At 44.0% G+C, this 19,244-nt stretch overlaps 1 protein-coding gene across 3 annotated transcripts in view; it reads left to right on the forward strand.

Annotated features, from left to right (window-relative positions):
- Window positions 1–10,084: 10,084 nt before the first annotated feature.
- Window positions 10,085–19,244, forward strand: part of LOC129700934 (ras-related protein Rab-3B-like) — an 86,053-nt gene continuing 76,893 nt past the window's right edge. The window contains exons 1-5 of one of the 3 annotated variants that reach the window (XM_055641768.1): window positions 10,085–10,171; window positions 10,641–10,738; window positions 16,610–16,662; window positions 16,806–16,879; window positions 18,876–18,945. In XM_055641768.1, coding sequence (XP_055497743.1) covers window positions 18,877–18,945 — 69 coding nt within the window. In that variant the 5' untranslated portion in view covers window positions 10,085–10,171; window positions 10,641–10,738; window positions 16,610–16,662; window positions 16,806–16,879; window position 18,876. The remainder of the gene's footprint in view (window positions 10,172–10,640; window positions 10,739–16,609; window positions 16,663–16,805; window positions 16,880–18,875; window positions 18,946–19,244) is intronic. The other 2 variants (XM_055641770.1, XM_055641769.1) reach the window with 2 other exon arrangements.

Consider the following 19,244-nt stretch of genomic DNA (forward strand, 5'->3'; position numbering starts at 1 on the left):
ATACTGAATAGTTGCATTGTGGCCTAGTTCAGTAACTTGAATGCTCAAGGACGAAGGAAACTGCAGAAAGTGGTGGATTGTCAGGGTCTAAACAGTTAGTGACTTCTCCACATTGAAGGGATCTATAGGAAGTGCTTCCTTAAGAAGGGAACCAATATCATCATTTTGCTGTTACCATCAGGAAAAATCTATATGACCCTGAGAAGAGTTACCTCCTGGCTCAAGAACAACTTTTTCACATCAACCGTTAGGCTCTTGAACAACCCTACTTCAGCACCAAGTTATTATAGATTTGGTACTACTAAGGTTGCACTACATACTTAAGATTCCAGAGTAATGTTTTGTTTATAAATTTAATTGACAATTTATTGTAATTATGAATTGTTGTATATTTATTTATTGTGTTCATTTTATTTATGTTTGTAAGACAAAAGAGGGTATGAAGAAGGTCTCACTCAAATTGACTGGAGCAGGTTATTAGAGGGGAAAGGAACATCGGCCAAGTGGGATGTTTTTAAAAGTGCACTGAAGAGTACATCCCCGTTAGAGTGAAGGGCAAAGCAGGCAAATGTAAGGAAGCTTGGCTGACGGGAGACGTTAGTCAAAAACAAGAAGGATGCCTGGGACAGGTATAGGCAGCTGGCATCAAGTGCATCCCTGGAGGAGTTTCGGGAACTAAGGAGTAAACTAAAAAAGGAAATCAGAAAGACAAAATGGGGCCAGGAGGGGCTGGTAACATTCTATTCATCCTGCACTGATCACTCTACCCACCTCACTTTGATTCTCCTGCCACTCCGCATCCATCCTACACTGGTCCCCCAATTCATCCTGTACTCACCCCCTACCCATTCATCCTGCACTTCTCCTCCATTCATCCTGCACTAATCCCCTCATTCATTCTGCACTGGTCCCCTCATTCATCCTATACAAATCCCCTCATTCATCCTGTACTGATCCCCTCATTCATCCTATACTGATGCGTCCATTTATCCTGTACTGATCCCCTCATTCATCCTGTACTGATCCCCTCATTCATCCTATACTGATGCGCCCATTCATCCTGTACTGATCCCCTCATTCATCCTGTACTGATCACCTCATTCATCCTGTACTGATCCCCTCATTAATTCTATACTGATGCGCCCATTCATCCTGTACTGATCCCCTCATTCATCCTGTACTGATCCCCTCATTCATCCTGTACTGGTCCTGGTCCTGGTCGTCCCATCCTCGTGGCCTACCAGCGGGCCTGAAGCGGCGTTTCCTGTCGGGGATCGCCCAGAACCTCGGCTTCGGCAGCGGCACAGCGCTGGAGCGCTATCGCGGAGTGGAGCGGGCGATGCCCTACCCGGGTCGCCGCGCTGGAACTCCAGTAAGCTGAGACCGCCGATAAAAACATCGCGGAGCTGCGGGTCTGTGGAGTGGCCGGCTGCGGGTGGCGGCGCCGACTTTAACATCGGGAGCCTGGGATCTCTCAGCGAGATCACCAGTTGTGGAGCTCCATCCGGCGCGGCCTTGTTGGCTTCGGAAGTCGCGGCCTCCAGTACGAAAGCAGCCGTTCCAGGTGTCCCAAGCCGCTGTGAGGATTCTCCCGACGCCGGAGCACCATCACCCGGCGAGAACGGCCTGGAACAAAGGGCCTCCGTTGAGGCAACTGTGGAGGCCTCAATAGGCCCGACTATGGGTGAACTGGGGATGGGGACTGGACATTGTGCCTTCCCTCATAATGGGAACCATTGTGGGGGATGTTCTTTATGTTTAAATCTCTTATTACTGTTATGTCTGTATTCTTTCTTTATGTGCTGCATGGCAAGAAGCATTTCACTACACCTAGGTGTATGTGACCAATAAAATAACCTTTGAACCTTTACTGATCCCCTCATTCATCCTATACTGATCCCCTCATTCATCCTGTACTGATCCCCTCATTCATTCTGTACAAATCCCCTCATTCATCCTGTACGATCCCCTCATTCACTCTGTACTGATGCACCCATTCATCCTGTACTGAAGCCCCCATTCATCTTTTACTGATCCCCCATTCATCTTTTACAGATCTGCTCATTCATCCTGTACTGATCCTCTCATTCATCCTGTAGTGATCCCCCATTCATCCTGCACAGGCCCTCCGATCCACACTCTACTGACCCCCCCCATTTATTCTGTACTGATCTCCCTATTCATCCTGCTCTGATCCCCCCCCCCCATCCATCCTGTACTGATTCCCCCCATTCAAGAAGAATAGGGGGTACAGTCCGAAGAAGGGTCTTGACCTGAAATGTTGCCTATTTCCTTCGCTCCATAGATGCTGCCTTACCCGCTGAGTTTCTCCAGCACTTTTGTCTACCCACATTCATCCTGTACTCACCCACCCCTTCTGCACTAAGCCTCCCATTCATCCTGTACTGATCCACCCATTCATCCTGTAGTGACCCCCTCATTCATCCTGTAGTGATCACCCATTCATCCTGCATAGACCCTCCGATCCACACTGTACTGACCCGACCCCCTATTCATCCTGTACTGATTCACCCATTCATCCTGCGCTGTCTCCCCCCCCCCCCCCCCCCATCTATCCTGTACTGATCCTCCCATTCAAGAAGAATGGGGGGAACAGTCTGAAGAACGTTCTCAACCCGAAACGTTGCCTATATCCTTCGCTCCATAGATGCTGCCTCACCCGCTGAGTTCTCCAGCAATTTTGTCTACCTCCATTCATCCTGTACTGACCCCCCCCCCATCCATCCCTTACTGATCCCCCCCATTCAACACCACTGACATCCCCCGTGCTCTCCCCTCACAATTTTACATACTACTCCAACCAACATGTACTAATTCACCTGTCTCAATCTATTCATTCAGCACCGATTGCCTTCTCAACCCCCAACCCCGCGGCATCTATCCACCCTGCACTGATTCACCCCCCCCCCCCCCCCCCCCCATCCGACCCTGGTGTGCTGGAAATGTCTTCAGAGCGAACATTGACTATATTTGATAACGGAATGACATCAAATGTGTTCTAATTCCCAACGTTATTATTTGTTTTAGTCCATAAAGATGGACATTAAATTGTGGACACGTGAAACATTAAAACCGCAGTGTTCGATTGTCACTGCTACCATTGACATGTTGTTACAGAATTCATTTTAACGGCAAATCAATCCTCTTAATATGGAGTATCAGTGCTGTAGTTATTTAATGAGCAACATTCACAACTATACGTTGGATTTATACAGGTTTTACTCCTTCAGTTGGTCATATACATCACAAATTTGGTCAGGAGATATTTCAGTTGAAATTTTAATGTTAATTCTGAAGTGGGAATGATGGAAACAGCTTTTATCAATATTTTTTTTTTAATCTGGTGCGTCTAAACTGGGTATCTTCATTGCTGTTCACAAAACATACATCTAATCTGAATGTCCGGTAAGGTGGCATTTTGACACCTTTAAACATATTACCAAAAGAACATTTGCTGCAGTTATGTCCTTTGGCCATCTCTTGTCATTTAGTGTAATGTTTAACCTGTCAGATGGGTATAGTCGGTTTTAACAGCTATTATCATAAAATGCCTTTAGAAATTTCCTTTCTAAGTAAGGATTGCTGATTTCAGTACATGACGCGGATAGAGCTACATCTCCGAATACAGATTTGAAAAATTCTCTTCTAAGGGGCCTTCTCTTCTATTTCTACTTTCCACTTTCTCTCTTCCTTTTTTTATTTTTTATATACACACTTCACGTTTTTCTACTCTCTACCATCTATTTTTCCACTTTTTCCCCTTTCTATTCCTTTCTTTTTCTTGTTCTGCTTACTTCCTTCTTATAACATAAAACTAGAGGTTGTACATAGAATGGATTACGGTATTACATAGTTGGCACCTAAAATTAGGTGCCACTGTACTGTTTTGTGCTGTATTAACTTCTAATAAAATAAACAAAAACAAAAAAAAAAAAAAAGAAATTTCCTTGCAACCTGTATATTTTGTTATGGATAAATTATGTGGGAAGCGAGAGCGTTTCTGTGCCAATAGCAATAACGACCCATGCTTCGGCCATGTCATGGCAATTTCGGTCCTTCACAGAAAACATGCTTGCATCAACCTGTCGTGTGCATGGTTAAGCATATATGTTACCATGCTCCAGGATTTATTGACACAGGTTGGTCATACGCTGAATAATCCAACCACATTTTTGTTTGGAAGTGGAAAGAACTAATATCTAACATCGGTAGTGGGGAAACTGCTGGAGTCAGTTATTAAAGATGGGATAGCAGCACATTTGGACTTGGATAGGCTGGGTGAGTTGGCAAATCCATGGCAGATGCAGTATAATGTGGATAAATGTGAGGTTATCCACTTTGGTGGCAAAAACAGGAAAGTAGAGTATTATCTGAATGGTGGCCGATTAGGAAAGGGGGAGATGCAACGCTACCTGGGTGTCATGGTACACCAGTCATTGAAAGTAGGCATGCAGGTGCAGCAGGCAGTGAAGAAAGCGAATGGTATGTTAGCATTCATAGCAAAAGGATTTGAGTATAGGAGCAGGGAGGTTCTACTGCAGTTGTACAGGGTCTTGGTGAGACCACACCTGGAGTATTGCGTACAGTTTTGGTCTCCTAATCTGAGGAAAGACATTCTTGCCATAGAGGGAGTACAGAGAAGGTTCACCAGACTGATTCCTGGGATGTCAGGACTTTCATATGAAGAAAGACTGGATAGAAACATAGAAACATAGAAAATAGGTGCAGGAGTAGGCCATTCGGCCCTTCGAGCCTGCACCGCCATTCAATATGATCATGTCTGATCATCCAACTCAGTATCCCATCCCTGCCTTCTCTCCATACCCCCTTATCCCTTTAGCCACAAGGGCCACATCTAGCTCCCTCTTAAATATAGCCAATGAACTGGCCTCAATTACCTTCTGTGGCAGAGAATTCCACAGATACATACTGTGTAAAAAATGATTTTCTCATCTCGGTCCTAAAAGACTTCCCTCTTATCCTTAAACTGTGACCCCTAGTTCTGGACTTCCCCAACATCGGGAATAATCTTCCTGCATCTAGCCTGTCGAACCCCTTAAGAATTTTGTAAGTTTCTATAAGATCCCCCCCTCAATCTTCTAAATTCTAGCATGTACAAGCCCAGAACAAGGGGGTCACAGTTTAAGGATAATGGGGAAATCTTTTAGGACCGAGATGAGAAAAAAAAAATTCACACAGAGAGTGGTAAATCTTTGGAATTCTCTGCCACAGAAGGTCAGTTCATTGGCTATATTTAAGAGGGAGTTAGATGTAGCCCTTGTGGCTAAAGGTATCAGGGGGTATGAAGAGAAGGCAGTTACAGGATACCGAGTTGGATGATCAGCCATGATCATATTGAATGGCGGTGCAGGCTCGAAGGGCCGAATGGCCTACTCCTGCACCTATTTTCTATGTTTCTAATAGAAATTGCATTAATTGCAATGTGTAAAGAGTTGAGATATTATATTATAATTTTGCTGCATGTCATTGTGGTACATATCATGTCTTGATTGGTGAATATGTTTAGTTTGTGACTTTATTTGAAGCAGAAATAATATGTGAATGCTTCATTGAGCATAATTCCGACCGGTAACTACGCCAAATTTGCGTAAGTGGGACAGGCCCTTAAGTCACAGGTTTCCAATCAGAAAAAATATACTTCAGCTAGTATTACCCAAAGAATTGGAGAGTGATCCATTGTGCTCCTGACTTCCACTCTGAATGACCTCTAGTGTGCAGGGTTGAGATATCATTATAAAGCTTTGCTGATGTGTATCTGTGTAATGCATATCCAGTTTAACTGGTTTCACACAGAAAAACAAGTTGATTAAAGCTGGAGTAACTCAGCATATCAGGCAGCACCTCTGGAGAACATGAATAGCTGATGTTTTGGGTCAGGATATTTTTTCAGACTGATTGTGGTGGGGGAGGGGGGGAAGAAAGCTGGGTCAGGACAAAGCCTGGCAAGTAGTAGGTGATACAGGTGAGATGTTTTTGACAGGCAAATGGTTGGACAAAGGCCAGAGATGAAAAGAAAGGTGTGAGACAAAAGGAAAGTAGGTGTGGCGCAGTGGTAGAGTTGCTGCCTTAAGGGCCTGCCCCACTTTCACGACCTAATTCACAACCTTTTTTACTCATGGACATTTTTCATCAGGCTAGGAAAACGCCCCGACCTACTTGATGCCACAAGTACCTACGACTAGCATCACGGCCTGCTACGACCTACCTACGACCTTGTGACGACCATGCTGCGAGTATGAGTCAAGGGCAAACCTGGCAGAGATCGTGAATTATGTCGTGAAAGTTGGACAGGCCCTTTACAGTGCCAGAGACCAAGGTTCGATCCTGACCAAATATCCTATAGCGGAGCACGATAGTCCACTCGACGAAAAAAGCCGTAGTAGGGTCATGGGTAATCTTCAGCACCATTTCCGTAACCGGCTTCCGTCTCCGCACCAAAGATCCTATAGTGGAGGAAAGATACTAGTGCGGAGACGGAATCCGATTACGGAAACATCCTTGTAAAAATATTCTCCTCAAGAGCATTTTCTTTCTGCCTCTCAATAAAAAGTAAAAAGATGCCTATGAAAATTAACAGAATTATAATTTATTAACATATTAATCATTGACAAAAAATAACAGAATTATGAATTATGAATCTAACCCTATATCGCACACACAAAATGTTCCCCCGCAACGCTGATTACACTGCTAGAGGGATAACCAAAGTCGGGGCGAGTTTACTGAAATGGCCGACATTCCGCTCCGTTGCGTACTACACGTCAGCCCATTGGATTTAACAGGAGTGGACTATCTTGCTCCGCTATAGAATCTTTGATCCTGACTACAGATGCTGTCTGTATGGAGTTTGTACATTCTCCCTGTGATCATGTGTGTTTTCTCTGGATGCTCCAAAGATGTACAGGTTTGTAGGTTAATTGGCTTCGGCAAAATTGTAAATTGTTTGTAGCATGTAGGATGGTGCTAGTGTACGAGGTGGTTGCTAGTCAACGCAGACTCGGTGCGCTGAAGGACATGTTTCCACACTGTATCTTTAGAGTCTAAGGATTGAAGATGTGCAAATTGTGAAGCTAGAGGAAGGAATGTAGGTGGGAGGGGAGAAATCAGTGAGAGTGCAGGTGGGGGACAGGGGTTGGGAGTTGCCTAAAATTGGGAAATTTAATGTTCATACATTTGGGTTGTAAGCTACTCGAGCGGACTATGAGGTGCTGTTCCTCCAGTTTGTGTGTGCTCTCACTCTGTCAATGGAGAGAAAGATCAGTATGGGAATGGGAAGAGGAAATAAAATGGTTAGCAACCAAGAGATCCAGTAGGCCTTGGCAGTCTTGGCCTTGGTCACTGAGTCTACGCTCGGTCTCGCCGATGTACAGAAGAACACGTTGAGAACACTGGATGCAATAGCTGAGGTTGGAGGAGGTGCACGTAAACCCCTGTCTCACCTCGAGGTTAGGCTACTGGGGTCGCTGGGTGAAGGTGAGGGAGGTGGTATAGGGATAGGTGTTACATCTCCTGCGGTTGCAGAGGAATGTGCCCAGGGAAGGGATGGTTTGGGTGGGGAGGGATGAATGAACCAAGGAGTTGCAGAGGGAGTGGTTTCTGCAGAAGGTGCAAAGGGGTGGGGATGGGAAGATGTGACTGGTGGTGGGATCATGTTGGAGTTGACGGAAATATCGGAGAAAGATATGTAGGAAGAAACTCTCGAAATGTCACCCATTCCTTCTCCAGAGATGCTGCCTGTCCCGCTAAGTTACTCCAGCAGTTTGTGTCTATCTTCGGAGAATGATGTGCTGGATTCAGCGGCTGATGGGGTGAAAGGTGAGGACTTCTATCCTTGTTCCATCTGAGGGAAGGAGGAGTGAGAGCAGAACAATGGGAAGCGGAAGTTGCGGGTGAGGGATCCATCTATGACAGGAAGGGGGGAGGAGACGGACGGACACACACCACACCAGGTACGGGATACTGAGTTGGATGATCAGCCATGATCATATTGAATGGCGGTGCAGGCTCGAAGGGCCGAATGGCCTACTCCTGCATCTATTTTCTATGTTTCTATGTTTTCTAAAGAAAGAAGATATCTTGGATGTCCTCGAATGGAAACCCTCATCTTGGGAGCAAGGTAAAAGTGATAGAGAAATTGAAAATAGGGGTAGCGCCTTTGCAGGAAGCAGGGTGGGAGTAAGTGCAGTCTAGATAACTGTGGGACTTGGTACGTAGTAGACATCAGTCGATAGTCTGTCCTCTTGATAGAGAAAGATCAAGAAAGAGGAGAGAGATGTCCGAGATAATACGTGAAATTGTGGGCAAGAAGGAAGTAAATGAAATCAACAAGTTCAGCATGGGTGCAGGAGGCATCCCTGAAGCAGTTGTTGATGTAGAGGACAGAGAGTTGTGCGATGGTGCCAGTATACCTTTGGAACAAGGACTGTTTGGTGTAACTAAGCCTATGGCTGCACGTTTAACCTCACGAAAGTGAGAAGAGTCAAAAGAGACTTGGTTGAAGGCGAGGACACGTTCTACCAGACAAAAAGAGGGACATTGATTCAGTCTCTGTTCAAAGAAGAATTTGTGGGCCTTGTGACCTTTCTGGTGGGGGATGGAGATTTAAAGGGACTGGATATCCATGATAAAGATGAGTCAATTTGAGCCTAGAAATTGAAAGTTATTGAGCTTGCCAAGGGGAGATCGCCAGAGGTGATGAAATCGTAGTCTAGGAGATGATGGCCTGGTGTTGGTCAGTGTGGTCATGGTCAAAGGATTGGTGTGCGAAAGCTGGCCCTAGCCTCAATATGGCAAAGCATACATTCTACATATTAGAATACAAAAACAGGGATGTAATGCTAAGGCTGTACAAGGCGCTGGTTAAACCGCATTTGGGGGTATTGTGAGCAATTTTGGGCACCATATCTGAGTAAGGATGTCCAGAGGAGGTTTAAAAGAATGATCCCAGGAATGAGTGGGTAAACATATGATGAGTGTTTGCTGGCACTGGGCCTGTACTAACTGGAGTTTAGGATGAGGGAGGACCTCATTGAAACTTACCAAATAGTGAAAGGCTTGGATAGAGTGGATGTGGAGATGATGTTTTCCACCGGTGGGCAAGTCTAGGTCAAACAAAGCTTCAGAATTAAAGGAAGGAGATGAGGAAGAATTTCTTTAGTCAGAGGGTGGTGAATTTGTCGAATTCGTTGCACAGAAGGCTGTGGAGGCCAAGTCAATGGATATTTTTAGGGCAGATATATACTTGATTAGTACGGGTGCAGGGCCGGCCTTAAGCCGATTGGACCGATTGCTCCCAATTGGGCCCCGCGAGTAAGGGGGCCCCGCGCTAGAGTAATCTACTCTCGACTCGGGTAGATCTACCCCCGGGTGGAGGGGGGAGAGAGGGGCGGAGAGGGAGTAGAGGGGTGGAGGGGGAAGAAACGGGTAGACGGAGAGGGGGGTGTGAGGGGGAATGGAGAAGGGAGAGGTGGGTCGTTCCCTCACGGTCCCGCAGCAGCGCTCCCGCCCCTCCAGTCGCCGTGCTTCACACACACACAGCCCCGGCGCCACCCCTCTCTCTCCCTGGGGAGACGCGGTGAACAATACACGGAGGGCCGGGCAGGGGGTTGGAGCAACGTTTACAAACCTCGGCCTCAGCTCACACCCGTCCACCCGGCATCTGCTCCTGCCGCCGGTTCTCTCCTTCCCTTCCCTCTCTTCTCTCTCTTTTCTTTTCTCTCATTCGCTCCATCCCTTCTTTCTCTCCTTCCCTCTTTTCTCTACTCCCTCCCTTCTGTCCTTCCTCCCTTCTCTCCTTCCCTCCCTTCTCTCCTTCCCTGAGAGGGAATAAAGTACATCTCATTGAATAAATTGACGGCTGCAATTGAGTTTGGTGGAAACTGTGTGTGTGTGTGCGCATTTAATATACGCATTGTTCCTGCTAAGAGATGCACATTAATTACCAGGAGGATGTGGGGAGGAGATCCGTGTCCCAAACCTTCAGCCGGACGTTGGGGCATCACTTCCGCTCCGGTTCCATTCACTTGCCATTGAAGGCCGGAACGAATGATGGAGCTGCAGTTGCACCTCGCCGTGTTTGCCACTTTTTTCATCTGTTCCCAAACATCCGAGCGCCAAAGTCTGGGGAGAGGTTGGTCACCGTTTATTTCTTTAATTGGGGACCTTTTTTTTTTTTTAAACTGCGAAATATCAAACCGTGCGTGTCGAAGGATGACACGTCTTCAATATTTTACGCCTACATTGATTTTCATAATAGACGGGATGCTTAGATGGCGAATGCCGTTTTGAATGCCATTTTTGTTTTTGATCCCGTAGTCGATCAGTAATAGAAGGGAGAACAAGAGGTCCTGCGTGTCCACGAAAGAAAATTGTGGATTAAATTTGTCTCCCAGTACTCCGCACCCTGCAGAATTATTCGTGGTAGACCCATCCTTAAGTTAAATGGCCATACAGATTAATATTAGGCTTTTTTTTTTTTAATGGCCCTCTTATTTAACAACGAATGATTAAGGACAATACATATTGTTTTAATGAAAGTTTGACTTAGTGTGGCTCAACTTTGTTAAAGCAGGTTATTCACACCAACAACTATTTTTCAGGATTTGGAGACCATATTCATTGGAGAACACTGGATGATGGTAAAAAAGAAGCGGAAGCCAGGTATGCAAAACTGAACGGAAGTTTTCTGTTAATTGGGGTGAGAAGTTTGACATTAATTGTAAAATTCTGAACATAGAGTTTCATGTTAAGACATACTTGATAGCAGTTTAATCTTTTGACATAATACACCCAAAATATAATTTAAAACATGGATCTGCTCATTCGTCCATTCCTTGTCAGCATTTATTTATCATTAAGCATGTTGACCCAATTTAGAAGTGGCTGGTATGTTGGGGTCTGATGATGGGCCCCAAGCTGAAACATCACCTATCTTTTTTCTCCAGCTAAGCTGCTTGACTAGCTGAGCTACTACAGCATTTTGTGTCTATCTTTGTTAGTTTAATAAACCATATAACCATATAACAATTACAGCACGGAAACAGGCCCTCGGCCCTACAAGTCCGTGCCGAACACTTATTTTCCCCTAGTCCCATCTACCTGCACTCAGACCATAACCCTCCATTCCTTTCCCATCCATATACCTATCCAATTTATTTTTAAATGATAAAATCGAACCTGCCTCCACCACTTCCACTGGAAGCTCATTCCACACAGCTACCACTCTCTGATTAAAGAGGTCACCCCTCATGTTACCCCTAAACTTTTGTCCCTTAATTCTGAAGTCATGTCCTCTTGTTTGAATCTTCCCTACTCTCAATGGGAAAAGTTGATCCACATCAACTCTGTCTATCCCTCTCATCATAAAAGACCTCTATCAAGTCCCCCCTTAACCTTCTGCGCTCCAAAGAATAAATACCTAACTTATTCAACCTTTCTCTGTAACTTAGTTGCTGAAACCCAGGCAACATTCTAGTAAATCTCCTCTGTACACTCTCTATTGTGATGACATCCTTCCTATAATTGGGCAAACAAAATTGTACACCATACTCCAGAATTGGCCTCACCAATGCCTTGTACAATTTTAACATTACATCCCAATTTTAACATTACATCTTCTATACTCAATGCTCTGATTTATAAAGGCTAGCACACCAAAAGCTTTCTTTACCACCCTATCTACATGAGATTCCACCTTCAGGGAACTATGCACAGTTATTCCTAGATCCCTCTGTTCAACTGCATTCCTCAATTCGCTACCATTTACCATGTACGTCCTATTTTGATTTGTCCTGCCAAGATGTAGCACCTCACACTTATCAGCATTAAATTCCATCTGCCATCTTTCAGCCCATTCTTCCAAATGGCCTAAATCTCTTTGTAGACTTTGGGAAACAACTTCATTATCCACAACACCACCTATCTTAGTATCATCTGCATACTTACTAATCCAATTTACCACTCCATCATCCAGATCATTGATGTACATGACAAATAACATTGGGCCCAACACTGATCCCTGAGGCACCCCACTAGTCACCAGCCTCCACCCTGACAAACAGCCATCCCAAATAATTTGTCTTCGTTCAAAATAAAGTGTAAAAAATAATAATCATTCTTTTAGTCTAATATTTGTGAAGGTATTTTTCCTCTCTCTGAGCATTGCAGGTATAGATGCTTGCATTTTGCAGTTACCTCGCCACAAGGAGTCAGCACTTGATTTAGAAAAATAAATGTTCATTCAGTTGTTGCAGTGGACTAAAGTTTACTGCATGGTGAAACAAAGAGCACAGACTGCTATTTATGTACAAATCAATGACAACTTTAAGAAAATATTGTGGAATGATTTGAAAGTCCAGAAATATTTGTCTGAATGGGGAATTGTTGCAGGGTGGTGAAAATTGCATTTCACTGTATGTTTCCTTATTCATATGTTTTGAGCAATACAATGTTCTTTTGGATGTATTTTATGGGGAGAAAGCAGAATGGGGTTAGGAGGGAGAGATATCAGCCAAACCTTAGGCTTACCAAAATCAAATGTTTGGAACATCATTAAGAAGAAAGAGAGCACTGGTGAGCTTACTAATCGCAAAGGGATTGGCAGGCCAAGGAAGACCTCCACAGCTGACAACAGAAGAATTCTCTCTATTATGAAGAAAAATCCCCAAACACCTGTCTGACAGATCAGAAACACTCTTCAGGAGTCGGGTGTGCATTTGTCAATGACCACTGTCTGCAGAAAACTTCATGAACAGAAAAACAGAGGCTACACTGCAAGATGATAACCACTGGTTAGCCGCAAAGATAGGATGGCCAGGTCACAGTTTGCCAAGAAGTACATAAATGAGCAGCCACAGTTCTGGAAAAATGTCTTGTGGACAGTTGAGATGCAGATTAACTTATATCAGAGTGATGGCAAGAGCAATCTATGGAGGAGCAAAGGAAATGGCCAAGATCCAAACATACCACCTCATCAGTGAAACACAGTGGTGGGGGTGTTATGGCCTGGGCATTTACGGCTGCTGAGGTTACTGGCTCGCCTATCTTCATTGATGATATAACTGCTGATGATAGTAGCATAATGAATTCCAAAGTGTATAGACACATCCTATCTGCTCAAGTTCAAGCTAATGCCTCAAAATTAATTGGCCGGCGGTTCATTCTACAGCAAGGTAATGATCTCAAACATACTGCTAAAGCAATAAAGGAGTTTTTCCAAGCTAAAAAATGGTAAATTCTTGAGTGGCAAAGTCAATCACCCCGTCTGCATCCAATTGAGCATGCTTTTTATATGCTGAAGAGAAAACTGAAGGGGACTAGCCCACCAAACCAAGCATAAGCTAAAGATGGCTGCAATACATGCCTGACAGAGCATCACCAGAGAAGACACCCAACAACTGGTTATGTCCATGAACTGCAGACTTCAAGCAGTCACTGCTTGTGAAGGATATGCAGCAAAATACTAAACATGACTACTTTCATTAACATGACATTGCTGTGTCCCAAACATTATGGTGCCCTGAAATGGGGGGACTATGTCTAAACACAAAGACATAAATGATGGGTCTTTGTCCCAAACATTATGGCGGGCACTGTGACTATTGCTATTGTTTCTAATGTTTGCTTTGTGTATGTCTAGTCATATGGATCATGGGCTCCTTCCAGTATAATCCTGAATTCCCAGTTGGAAAATCTTATGGAAAATGTATATGAAGTTCTGTGTTCTCTTTCCTTCATGAATTCTTTTTCATTATTGATTCTCTGATGGATTGCATTTTTACCTTTCCCAAGAAGGCACTTTTTATATTTGAGCTAAGATTGGGAAAGCACACAACTGAACTTCCTGTAAAGCTACACTTCATCCCACCCTGCTTCCTGTAAAGACTCTATTTTCCCCCCCCCCCCCCCCCCCCCCCCCCCCCCCCCCCCCCCCCCCCCTACTCCCAATTCTTCCGTCGATGCCGCCTCTGCCCCCAGGATGAGGTGTTCTGTACCAGGGCATTGGAGATGTCCTCATTCTTTAGGAAACTGGGGTTCACCTCTTCCATTATAGATGAGGCTCTCACTAGGGTCTCCTCGAAATCTCACATCTCAGCTCTTACTCCCCCTCCTCCCCATTCTAAACAAGGACAGAGTCCCCCTCGTCTTCACCTTCCACCCCATCAGCTGTCGCATACAGTATATAATCCGCCAACATTTTTGCCACCTCCAACGGGATCCCACTTCTGGCCACATCTTCCCATTTCCACCACTTTCTGTTTTCTGCAGAGACTTTTCCTTCCGTAACTCCCTGGGCAACCTGTCCCTTCCCACCCAAACCACCCCCTCCCCAGGTACTTTTACCTTGCAACCGCATGCGATGCAATACCTCCCACCTCGACTCCATCCAAGGACCCAAACATTCTTTCCAGGTGAGGCAGAGGTTCACTTGCTCCTCCTCCAACCTCGTCTACTGAATCCGCTGTTCCGAGTGTCAACTTCCCAACATCGGCAAGACCAAGTGCAGGCTCGCCGATTGCTTCGCTGAAAACCTCCGTTCAGTCTGTCCTAACCTACCTGATCTCCTGGTGGCTCAGCATCAGCTCCCCCTCCCATTCCCAATCTGACCTTTCTGTGCTGGGCCTCCTCCATTGTCAGAGTGAGGCCCAGCACAAATTGGAGGAACAGCACCTCATATTTTGCTTGGATAGCTTACACCTCAGCGGTATGAACATTGACGTCTCTAACATTCAGATAACCCTTGCTTTCTCTCTCCATGCCCTTCCCCTTCTCAGTTCTCCCACTAGACTTACAATCTTCGCCTATATTCTATATTTGCCTGCCCCCTCCCCTGACATCAGTCTGAAGAAGGGTCTCGCCCGAAACATCGCCCATTCCTTTTCTCCAAAGATGCTACCTCACCCGCTGAGTTACTCCAGCATTTTGTGTCTGCAACTGAACTTAACTTCTTTATACAAAATAGTCAGTAAGAAGCAGAATTCCCAAGGAGATTTTCTGTTCCATAGTTCTAAGACAAACTAAAAGCAGTGCTTTGGGGAAAAGAGGGAGGTTGTAATTTGGCTTATAATGGTGAGTTAACAGTATGAGTTTTTGGTCCTGCTGGGGGTCCACAGCCCCCTCCTCACCTGGCAAACCAGGTGAGGGATACCGTTTAGTCGCTGGCTATCCGACCATGGAACAGGTAACATGGGATTACATGGTACCCGTGTCGGGGGGGAACTCCCCCAACCTGACCTTATGAAGTACTTCAGCATTGTTATATTGCTCTTAAATGGCCTTTCATATCTGTAAATGTTCATATGACTGTGTACGAATCGTTCTGGTCAATGGAGGAAAGTGATTGATAAGCATGGTTGGGACTGTGGCCATAATAGTGCTGCTGCCACAGTTCCAATGATCTGGATTTGATCCTGACTTCCAGTGCCATTGGTGGGAAGTTTACACATTTTTTTTCTGTGACCACTATTTCCACCAGTGCTACAATTTCTTCACACATCCCAAGGTCATGCTGGTTTATAGGTTAATTGGCTGTTGTAAATTATCACTCATGGGTGATAGGTGAGTCGATATGAAGTTGATGGGCATCTGAAATAAAATATGTGACAGGGAAATAAGGGGGTTACTGGCATTGCTCTGATGGCCTGCACAGATCTGATATGCTGAATGGCCTATATTTTTTTTAAAAAGACTTAAATATGATTAGCTTGTTTCATTTTCTAATTTGCTTTCTGTAATCAGAATCAGAATGCTTTATTGTCATTGCATGTGTCACATACAACAAGATTACTGTGTCTCTCCATTTAAAAGAACTTCAAACATTCACATACTCATACTTTTTACACTCCCTCCCTCCCCAAACCCACCCATGGATTCACATTTATATAAATTAACACTGTCTCCCCCCCCCTCCTTCCCCATAACCCGCTCCCGAGAGAGTTCAGTTCCAAGATTGCTGATGGATAAAAGCTGTTCTTGAGTCTGGCAGTGCATGACTTGTCAATTGCCTTGTTTTTAGCATTTTTGTGTTTTGATCATTAAAATGTTATGACTCCAAATGTTGATTAAAGGTAGGGTGTAATTGAATAATGCAAAGAAAATTATGCTGGTTTGATTGGTTGATTATAGCAGTGTTTGCTATAGAAGTTGTACAATAGACTTTGAATTGGCAGAGAACTAGGTTTCCTGTTTCTGGAGATTATCTTGAGCCCCTTGGGGGAAGCTTGGTGAATCAGTGCCCAAAGTTACTGGGTATAGATTGCACAGCTTGCATGCGTTCACTATCCAGAATCCAGTATCCCTTCATGACTGATATTTCCATACACCTCTGTTAAAATTTCACGGTAGAGATGGGGAAATGGAAGAAGAGCCAATGGGAAGTAGCAATTGTGACATTTGTGGGGTTTTTTTTTTTGCAATTATTTATCCAATGATATTGGTTTATTTTTGTGTTGCAAGATTTAAAATGCCCAACCTAACGATTTTGAATGTAGGTTCAGTGACCATTAAGGAAATAATTGAGTGATATTTACTCAGACATGAAAATAAAGATTTTTTGTTCCATTTTTTTTAGTGGTCTGCCGCTGATGTTGATTATGCATAAAAGCTGGTGTGGTGCTTGTACAGGTAGGTTCACATTTTGGATTGTTCTAAAATCTTAATTGAGATTTAATAATTTATTGATATTAAGGTTTTTGTTTCATCACTGCATAGTCATGCAAACAGCTTGCATACAAAATGTTTTTTGTAAATTGTGTTACTTCTACCAGAACTGAAATCAAAGTTTGCTGGTTCCAAGGAAATTTCAGAACTGGCACATAATTTTGTGATGGTGAACACAGAGGTAAGTGTATTCATGTTTTAGTATTATGAATCTGAATATCAAGCCTATCCATGTGCTCATGACGTCCAAACAACAGAATCAAATGTCCTCTACCAACATGCAGTCCAGGGGAAACAAAAGGTACTTTAAATCCCAGTTCAGGATGAATGATCATATTAATTGTCCTTGGATTAGATTGTTTAGCAGTGAAATAAAGTTCAAGATTATTCTGCCACTTGACAAAAACACTAATTGTCAATGGTACTTTATTGTTGCGTGTACCTCGGTACAGCACAGTTTTTTGCATACAATTCAGTAAAAATCTTGCAATTCAAAATGATATATGTACTTAAGTACAGAATGAAAAATAGTGGGTTACATTGATACGGTATGCAAGATTCACCATGTTTCCAGTGGCATCTTGTATTCAACTTTTGAAGTTCAGAGGAATATGGGATGTTTGCTAGATCTTAAAACCTTGTTATCCTAGCTGTGGCACTGGGTCAGTGTTACAGAGGTCAGCTTGGCCAGACAATGTTGTGGATATCCTGCACTGTTGCCCCATGGTGCAGAAGGCCATGTCAGATCAGTACGGTCTGCCTCTGAGGGGCCTCCAGCAGTGCCTGATCCATTTAATCCCCAGCGATCCGCAACGTTAACTCATCAACCCAGACACGCCCACATGAGACCGTGCCGTCCCATGCCCTCCTGCTGACACTCCAACTCCGTGTGCCTAGGTCCCCCCCCCCCCCCCCCCCCCCCCCCCCCCCCCCCCCCCCCCCCCCCCCCCCCCCCCCTGACCGTCGAACACCCATCTGAGGCCATGAGGGAGAGCCGCCAACCCGCTCACTGGCACAATTCCTTTCAATCCGTAGCCACCATCTTGAATTTGCTGCAGTTCTGTTTTGAATGTATGCTTGATAGGTCAGCTTCTGGAAAAAGAAAGCCAATTTAGAATCTACCCGAGGCCTTGCTTATTTTACACGAATGAACCCACAGTGTCCTCCATAATGTTTGGGACAAAGACCCGTCATTTATTTATTTGACTCTGTACTCCACAATTTGAGATTTGTAATTGAAAAAAATCGCACGTGGTTAAAGTGCACATTGTCAGATTTTATATTTTATTCAAGGTCATTTTTATACATTTTGGGTTCACCGTGTAGAAATTACAGCTGTGTTTATACATAGTCCTCCTATTTCAGGGCACCATAATATTTGGGATTTGTAATAGAAAAAATCACATGTGGTTAAAGTGCACATTGTCAGGTTTTATTAAAGGCCATTTTATTCAGCGGTTTCACCATGTAGAAATAACAGCTGGGTTTATACATAGTCCCTGTTTTCCCTCTTCTCTTCTCCTCTTTCCCCCCGCCCCCGCCCTTTCAGGGCATCATAACATTTGGGACATATGGCTTCACAGGTGTTTGTAATTGCTCAGTTGTGTTTAATTGCCTCCATAATGCAGGTATAAGAGAGCTCTCGGCACCTAGTCTTACCTCCAATCTTTCCATCACCTTTGGAAACTTGTATAGCTGTTTATTAACACGAGGACCACAGTTGTGCCAATGAAAGCCAAAGAAGCCATTATGAGACTGAGAAACAAGAATAAAACTGTTAGAGACATCAGCCAAACCTTGGGTTTAACAAAATCAACTATTTGGAACATCATTAAGAAGAAAGAGAGCACTGATGAGCTTACTAATCACAAAGAGACTGGCAGGCCAAGGAACACCACAGCTGATGACAGATGAATTCACTCTGTAATAAAGAAAAATCCCCAAATATTTAATCTCTGATGTCAATGTCCTTGATTATGTAATTGGATCCGGTTAAGGAAGGTAGTTTCTGAAAGGAATCATTCAATTGGCCCTCCTGAATGTTTTCTAGACCCCCTGTGCCATCCACCATGTGATTGGATTTAAAACATGGATGTATTCTAAATACATTGTATCTTAATAAATCTCATAGAAGGATAAGATGTGGTTTTTTTAATTTTGCAAGAGTGTTTTTGTAGGATGAAGAGGAACCAAAGGATTCGGCCTTCAGCCCAGATGGAGGCTACATACCTAGGATCTTATTTTTGGGTAAGAACAAAGTTCCTGACATATTAGCTCCCTGGCCAACATGGCTGAGATGGTTACCAACTCAACCCATTCTGCACATACAAGAACTGTTTTCTACTAGATTAAATAAAGATCTACATTTGAAGTCCATGGTTTATAAAATGAATGCAATAACGTTTGTTCTATCAATGTTTTTATTTTTCTACAGAAATGAAATGTCAGAGTATATTTATTATTGTTATGGAGTAGGTAATCCTTCTGGATACTGGCCTCTTAAAGTTGCATCTCTTCAATGTAGCATTGGTTATTGGCTGGTTTAT

The sequence above is a fragment of the Leucoraja erinacea genome, chromosome 10, assembly GCF_028641065.1.
Source record: "Leucoraja erinacea ecotype New England chromosome 10, Leri_hhj_1, whole genome shotgun sequence".
NCBI lineage: Eukaryota > Metazoa > Chordata > Chondrichthyes > Rajiformes > Rajidae > Leucoraja > Leucoraja erinaceus.